At 49.1% G+C, this 8616-nt stretch overlaps 1 protein-coding gene across 1 annotated transcript; it reads right to left on the bottom strand.

Annotated features, from left to right (window-relative positions):
- Positions 1 to 5552: 5552 nt before the first annotated feature.
- LOC144269207 (ovomucoid-like) lies at positions 5553 to 7254 on the bottom strand. Its single transcript, XM_077824722.1, has 4 exons — positions 7197 to 7254; positions 6594 to 6616; positions 5841 to 5965; positions 5553 to 5598 (listed from the first exon to the last, which is right to left on the bottom strand). The coding sequence occupies exons 1-4, from the start codon at positions 7252 to 7254 to the stop codon at positions 5553 to 5555; spliced, it is 252 nt and encodes an 83-aa protein (XP_077680848.1).
- Between the last annotated feature and the right edge of the window lie 1362 nt (positions 7255 to 8616).

Genomic DNA, 8616 nt, shown 5'->3' with positions numbered 1-8616 from the left:
GCATTTTATTTCTCCAAAACAAGCCAGCTCGACATAATTTCTACATCAGCCAGTTCCTTCCCGCTGACCCAGGAGCCGATCTGCAGCCTCCAGCTCTCACTCCCCCACCCTGGAAATTAAGAGTCGCTCTGCTCCCTTCTGCTGAGTCTTTTCTTCAGCTTCCAGCCTTCCTTGCCTGCTCCCTTCAGCCTGGGAGCTGAGGAGAACCTCTCTACCTGAGCTAAGCCTGCTTGTTATACACTGGCTGGCCTGGTTCTGAGACCCCCAAGCTTTGACCATGTGATCCGGGGGCTCATTCCCTTCACCTGGAAGGTGGGGGTGAGCCTGGGGCAGAGTGCAGCTGAGCTGCAATCCCCTTAAGGGCCCGCTCGCCCTGTGACGCTGCCCTTCTGAAGGAGCTAGGGGTGTTCATGGCAGGTAGAGCTGCTCTCGGGAGAGCCCATTACTCGTTTGCACTCACCACATTGCTGAACACAGGAGACATCTGTTGCCATATTTCACACCATCCGTGCCACAGACGGGATCGTACCCCTTCGGGCAGAAAAAGGGGCCACGCTTCTTTGCTTGTGGATACCTACTGCAGTCAACCTGAAAACACGGTTGCACAATGCTCCAAACTCATTCAATGAGGTTGTTATTGCTAGTGGTTTTCCCCTCTGTAGCGTATTCTAGTAAGCAGAGGGCACCTGTTCTCTCCCTCTTCTCCTGCCTTCTCTTTCTGCTGGTGCCTGTCTGTGTTCAGGGGCAACTGACTTGACTCGACCAACAGCTCTGGTAAGTGAGCAGAGAACGTTTTGGCTGCAGACCTGTTGCGATTTCCACCAATGACAAAACCAAAGCGGGACCTGTAGCTCAAAATGTCCCTGCCCTGTGAGGCCAAGAGCAGAAGCTTTGCGTCATGTGTGGCTATTGAGCCTTAGCCCACAATAAAAGGAGCCTAAGATTTGGCACTAGCCGTGGGGGGACCCCCAAGTGATATCTACGTAACTATGAGCCATACCAAGTAGTTGCACGAGGATTTTGAGTGCAGAGCTCTTTTCAGTGGAGCGGAGGGTGTCGTTTTAGAGCTTGTGGGAACTGGAATTTCTGGCCTGCAAAAGTTCACGCCCCCCCCCCACCCCCCACCCTGAATTTGTTCCAAATCGGAACGAACAGCTGGAAATGGGAAGTTTTCTGCAGAAGGGAAAATTTCAAAACATTCAGTTTTGGAAGGGAATTTTTTCAAACTTTCCAGGCTGGCTGGCTAGGGAGCTTGGTGGCCTAGAGAGCCTGTCCGCCCCCAGCTCAGGCAGCCGGCCGGGGCATTCCCACAGAACATTTAGACTCTGTTGAATCAGTGTGTTCTGATGGAAAATGTCCAACCAGCTCTGCTTAGAGGTCCTTGCTGAATGTCTGAGACACCCTGAATCGCAGGATCAAATCCTACCAGAGTCAGCTCAGCTCTTCATTCTTGCATGGTCGATGTGTTCAGTCCCCTGCAATTTCCTTGTCTGTAAACCAAGGTCCGGTTTCCTCTGTGTGAGGGTTAAAGATCCCCTGGCAGGTTTTGTAGGAACAGGACTTTTCCATGGGGTAATATTACTTCTCCCACCTCTGTACACCCAAGTGGACCCCTGCTTTCCACCCCGGTGATGGCTGCATTCCACAGGGCACTGTAGTTTGTAAAGCCTGTGGGATTGAACGCCATATAAACATATAAATTATCATATGCCTGGATTTACCTTTTCCCCACATTTGCCTTTATGCTTCATGCCAGTGTTGATTCCAGTTTCCCTGGGAGAGAGAAGGAGAGATTAAAACTATTGCAGAATATAACTATAATGGAACAATTGTACCCATTTTTCTCTTGTCTGCTATACCAGGATGGTATAATTTGCCCATTATTCTAGTCTGAACTGATTTCTTTCATCCCATGCCTCCATGAGCACCCTCCTGATGCATTCTGGGATCTGATTGCGCTAGGTGCTGTACACATATATCATAAAAAGGAAGCCCCAGGCCCAAATAACTCACCAGATTGCTGAGCACAAGAGGCACTTGTTGCCATATGTCATATCATTTGTGCCACACCTTCATACAGAAAAAAGGCCCTTGCTCCTTTGCTTGAGGGTACCTGGTACAATCGACCTGCAAGAATAATTACACACATGTATTATCATCACTTTTAGTAAAGCCGGTACTTTGCCCTGATACAGCACAAAGCAGTCAGCTTCACCAAAGCACCCTGAGGTATGTTGATATTATCCCCATTTTACAGATGAAGGGAGTAGAAATCTTCTGGCCTGTTTTCCTATCTCTCAGTCCTGTGCTTTCCCCACAGAACCATTCTTCCCCCTGGTTTTAACCTCTGTCTATCCATCCCTCTGTCCACCCAGCCACCCACAGAATGCAAGTAAAATGCGCCATCCCCAGGGTTTCAAGGCAGCACTGTGATGCTGATGCCCTGTGCGTTCTACAGAACAGCTGTTGTTAGGCTAATGTCTTTCCGAGCTGCAGTGAGCCGTGGAAGTACCGAGAAGCTCAACTGTGTCATTCTTTGCTAAGTCCCTCATACCAACCGGGAAGGCCCCATGCCCAGTTCGTTCTCCGGAGCTGCTCCTGTCCCTTCCCTGGGAGCACTTTCTCTCTGCAGCTTTCTCTCTGTAAGCCCCTTCTCTCCAGAAGCCCCTTATCCCTGGCAGTAGCTTCCTGCCACGGTTTGGGAGTTCCCTTTGCTGAGACCCAGGCCTCCCTGGCTGTCTGCTTTTTGCAGCTCTCCCTTGGGAATCTCCTGCCTCCAAGAACATCTCCTAGACTCCCTGTTCTGGTGGGGTCTCCAGACAGTTCCCTGTCTCCAGAGAAATCTGGTGATCTGGGAGCTCCTGTCCTCAGGATCATTCTGTCTCTGAGGGACCTGCCCTCCTTAGCTAAGCTCAGGTAACCTTTTTATTAGGTCCCAGGGCTCATTTAGCAGTCAGTTACCCCCAGGTCAGCATTCAGCAGGCGATCAAGGGCAGATTGGGCCCTGATTCCCCTTAAAGGGCCAGTCTCCCCATGGCACCCTGAGTTCACACGACATTCTACCACTTATCCAGTTTGAATGAAAGGCGTTAATGTCCACTTGGGAAGCTGGGCTCCTGTTACATAGCTACAAGTCCTCCAATGGAAGGACATTGTCAATGTGGGCTGGATTTCAATTTGTGTTCTAGCTTGAATGGCTTAGTACAAAAAGGGACAAACCCTAAACACTGACTTGATGAAGATGGCCAAATACTACAGTCGGTGGCAGTTACCACCAAGACCGTTCTGAGTGTGTTCCACCTTTATAACGCCAGAGCAGGCCAAGAACTGAATTGCTGTCTCAATGGGCATCGCTTGAAACACAAATCCCACCCAGTCTACCTTGGCATAACCCTAGATAGATCCTTCACATGTCTTAACCATGTAACAACCTTCTAAGCACATGGGCTGGCACTGCAGGAGAAGCAAAGGCACAGACTCTCCAATCATATGGCTAGGGTGACCAGATGTCCCGATTTTATAGGGACAGTCCCGATTTTTGGGTCTTTTTCTTATATAGGCTCCTATTACCTCCCACCCCCTGTCCCACCACTGTTTTCACATTTGCTGTCTGGTCACCCTAGGTTTAGCCCTCTGTTACTCTGCAGCAGAATTCTGTGCTCTGGTCTGGCTCCATTCATCTCACGTCAGGTTGGTTAGCACACAACTACACTCAACCATGTACATCATAACTGGGATGATTCGACCCACACCAGTACCGTGGCTCCCTGTGTTAAGCAACATCACTCCTCCACATGTCTGCCGGGAGGTTGCTACAGCCAGGATTGTTGAGAAGATTGGGGCAAACTCAAGCCTACCCCTGTACACAAGGGCACTTGCTTTGAGTCAGCCTTTGTGGGGCCCCTGGCACCAAATGTCTCTGTGCTGTTGATGTGGTGTGAAGAATGACTTGCAGCTGAGGTCAGAAACCAGTCTTTTATAGCTGACCCCACCACGCGTGGACCTAGCTTTGATTTGCCATGCCACTCTTGGGTCCTTCTGAACCTAGTCAAGTGAGCCAGGGTCAATGTGCAGCCGGCCCTTCACACCTGGGGCCACCAGGAGGACCCCACATGTGGCTGAGGCCAAAGGCAGACAACGCCACACATCTGTGATGACTGCCCCCGACCAGATTTGATGCTGGTCTGAGGGGCTCTGCATGTTGCTGATGGGGCTGCCGCAAACTGGCTTGGCAAGAGCTGCATCCAATCAGAAGAAGCACTAGTTAAATGTGTGCCCTAGCTGAATGGCTTAGTACACACAGGGACAAACCGATCCTCAATCCCAGCCAATATTTGGCCTATGATCCCAATAGGAATTGCAAGGCCTTCTTCCCAGGTGTCAGTTTCTATGCAGCAGACACAATTGGCCAGCATGTAAATTTCTTCTTCTCCTTCTCCCCCAAAGGCCCCCATAAAGGCTGGGGGATCAGGGCCCCAGGCCCACATTGTGCTGGGTCCAACCAGACACAGAAAGGAGTCAGTCCCTGTCCTGGAAGGTTTACAGTCTAAAGAAACAAAGAGATGAAGGGTAGGAAATGGGGCTACAACATACAAGCTAGAAGCCTGATGAAGAATTGGTCCAACTTTATTAGTTAAATGGATTGTGTCCCGTCCCCGTCCCCTCCCCACCAAAAAACCCAAAAAACTTGGCTCCCAGCTTGAGCTGGTCAAATTAGTAGTTGCGAAATAAAATGATCTGATGAATTGAAGCATTTTTAGTCTGGGCAGGAAATGGCTAAGAACAGGCTCTGATGTTGGAAGCGTCTGTCTGAAATCACTCAGAACCAAGTTTTGGACACTGTACTGCACCACGGTAGAGGCAGCGAGATTGTTTACGTTCAGTCATACGGGTCGAGAGCTCCTTTGCGTCCTCACAACAGCCACCTGGCACCCCAGTCATCTTTGCCATCATACCCAAGTAACCAGCTGCCCAGTTCCTACAGCTGTGCCAGCTGCTTTCAAGTCCAGGCACCTTGCCCGTTGGTGTGTAACTCTCGTTTGGACAGCCAGTTTTGGCCTGGCGGGAGGGGAAGTGGTGATGTGGCATCGATAGACAGCCAGGGGCACTGTGTTCAGAGGTTGGGGGCAGAGGGATACTCCCCGCCAGTGCAGCCCCAAACTGAGGCAGCTGATACTTCTGCTGAGGACCAAGCAAGGTTGGCAGTTTGTTGGTCTGCTGCATAGGGGCATGAGGGCACCGCAGACCCTGGCTCGAGGGTCTCTGTGGTCTCCTGTGCACCAATGAGGAGATGGACAGCCTCTGCAGGTCCTGGGTCTGGGCAGGCTTGGGAGGAATGTGGGTAGCTGATTGGGTGGGGGTGGGAGGGTTAAAAATCACAGAAGTAAAGAATTTGGCTGAGTTTACTTTATTGAACAGCAGCTGTAGAGTCAGCGATGGTGGCAGGAGCCCTCGAAATGGAGGAGGAGCAGAGACCGTGTCTCCATGTGGGGATCTACTGATGGAAACTAAAAGCAAAAAGGGTCCAGCTCCACCTCAGCCCCATTGAGGATTCAGCATTCTCCTTCTTTCTTAAAGCAAAGACTTCCAAGGTTTTCCCTAGAAGGAAAAACCAACACACAGAACTCAGGGCTGTAACTGGTTGGGAAACAAGGGCAAAGCTTCTGTCAAGGCCCCATTATGTCAAATTAACCAGAGCTTATTCGCTGACAGGAAAAATTAGACGGAGGAAGTTGACCCTGCCTGTAGGAGGTAAAGACAGACAGGCGCCAGCAGGGGCTAGAGTTACATGACAATTGTGTTTTCATTTTTATGAATGGGTCATTTATTCCTGTACTCACCAGACTGCTTTGCAAAAGAAGCATTTGTTGCTGTATGTTTTGCCATCAGTGCCACAGATCGGGTGGAGCTCCTTGCTGCAGACAGAAGGTGGCTTCTGGTACTCACTGCAGAAACCCTGTGGCTGCTGTTATTATTAATTATTATTATCACTAATGCCATTCTCTGTATTACATGAGGGCCCTGCTGGCGTCCCATGGTGCTGGGTGTGCTATGAACACAGAAGGGACAGTTCCTGCCTCCCAGAACTCACATTATCTAACCTGCCCCTCAGCTCTTTCTACAGAGGTTCTGATGAACTGATTTCCCAATTCCCCTCTTGCTGCCAGCAGGAGCTAAGAAAGGGCAACGACACAGCCCGTCTCCCTGGTCCATGAGACTCTTCCGAACCCGCATCACAAGGTGTGTGAGGGAAGGGGCATCTGCGCAGGCAGCTGATGCTCAAATATAAAAATCCTTGTGCCCTTGTGATATCGGCCCCTCCCTGTTCTGTCTCTGAGTTGCTCCCAGTGCCTCCCGCAGGCCCATCACAGAAGGTGTCCTGTCCAGTAAAGATGGAATCCATCACTCTGACCACATGGAGTCTCAGCCCCAGGGATTCACTCTCCCCTTCACTAGGGCACAGGGTCAAGCCTGCTCCCAATTTACTCCTGAGTCCTAGCATGCTTCTAATGCAGAGGTCATGGGCTCCTTGATGTTCCAAACCAGGGATCAGGGGAAGTGAATAATTAGTTAACAGTGAGAGTTGGACTCACCTTACCATTGTTAGCAGTAGCATCTGGAACAAAAACACAGACACAAATGACACAATGAAGGGAAATGCTGGCAGGAAAGTCACTTAAGAACATTCATCTCTGTAGGACAATGCATGCAGCTTCCTCATTGTCAAATGTGACCATGGGAAGGTTCCCTACACTAACCCCAGCTGTATGGTAATGTAACTCCATGACCCTCACAAGCAGGTTAGACAGCAGTGTGTGTGAGATGAGAATCAGCCCCCAGTGGGAATGGAGATTTACAATCAGGCTAGAAAACCACAAAGGAACGTCTGATAGAAGCATGTAGACAAATGCACTCACGCTCAGACCCATAAATACTGTCATCATTGCCCATGATTAACTGCAGGTGCGACTGTTTGCAGTGCCCAGATTGGGGTTTGGGTAAAGGCCCATAATGGCTCCTCAGTAACATCTTTCCAAAGGAAATTGCTGTTTCTGCCATGAACCACTTCCCCTGCTTAGTCTTGACACCCAAATGTCCGTAGCTGGTGCCGAGCTGGTTTTTAACAGTCTAGCCCGTGCTGAAGGTTAGAGGGTCAGACACAGAGCTCTGTACAGGCTGCAGCAAAAGTTACTTACCCTGAAAGCTGGAGAAGAGCCCCATAGCGAGGAACACAACAACAGCTGCTGTCTTCATGATGCAAGTGGTTCGTGGGTCTGCTGGAGTCTGTTAGTGCTGAGCTCTGCAGATGATCTCTCAATGCAGCCCAAGGGAGGAGATCTCATATATATAGACAAGAGGTTGGGTTCTCCACTTGGATTATGAAATCCCTGTTGAAATGGTCACTGACTCTAAAAACCAGTACAGTGAATGGTCATTCCCTATTCCTAATTCATGATGGCTCATTGATCATCTAAGTCAGATGTAAGTACGTTTGTTGCTCCCTGATTAGTTGGCTAAAACTTTTCCAGCAGGAAAGTCAGGTGTGCCGAGCAACAAATAACAAATACTCTTGTTCATGCATGACAATCCTGCTTGTCAGATGAGCCCAGGTGTTTGCATGAAGAATGTTCCCCATCCCTAATGCAAATAAACTGCACAATACAGGACGCTCATAAGTGGCCATTATGAAAACACTTTGGGGATTGCAATAAATATTCGTGAGGAAAGTTATATTGTTCTCACACGCATGGCTAATTCTACCAAAATCGTAAATCTTAGTACAGCATTGTAGAGAGGAGAGATCATTTACCTTTGGCCTGTGAGTCTGTGCACTGTTGCTTGCTCAGAACAGCTGCTTTGCATCACTCACACTAGTCTATGCTATCATGCCCCAGTAACCCAGCACATTCTAGGGTCTGCGTGTCCTGTTCCCAACACACCTGCGCCTGCTTTAGTGTTCAAGCACCTGCCAGCCTGTTTGTAACAGGTCATTGGACACTCGAGCTCAGGCAGGAGGGAGACGATATTTGGTGGATAAATGGGTCTGCGCAGATGTGACATACATAGACTTTCAACTTAGTACCCCACAACATGGTGACTAAAAACATTTGCATTATCACTATACAGTTAGCATTATACAATATCAATAGAGCACATGTTCAATGGATTATTAACTGCCTAATTCATAGGCCTCAACAAGTAGTTGTTAAGAGGAAATAATCAGTGAATGAGGGTGGTTCTAGTGAGGTTCTGCATGGATCAGTACTAGGCATGGCAGTTTTCGACTTTTTTCATCACTGCTCTGGAAGTGAATACTAAATAATTGCTGATAAAATTTGTGGATGACACAAAGGTTGGAGGAGTGGCATCTAATGATGAGGGCAGGGCTGTCAAACAGAACTATCTAGATTGCTTCGTAAGATGTTCTGTAACATACAAAATAGGTTTTAATACAGCCAATGAAAAGTTATCCACTTGGGTCTAGCGGCTGCAGGCTGGTCCTGTAGAATAGGGGACAGTCTCCTGGAAAGTGGAGACTGTGAAGCGAAGCTAGGCTTCATAGTGGGCAAGCAACTGAGCATGAGCTCCCGATGTAACAGAAATGGCTAACGAGAC

Source organism: Eretmochelys imbricata, chromosome 8 (assembly GCF_965152235.1).
Source record: "Eretmochelys imbricata isolate rEreImb1 chromosome 8, rEreImb1.hap1, whole genome shotgun sequence".
NCBI classification, from domain to species: domain Eukaryota; kingdom Metazoa; phylum Chordata; order Testudines; family Cheloniidae; genus Eretmochelys; species Eretmochelys imbricata.
This window is presented reverse-complemented; position numbering and strand designations above follow the sequence as displayed.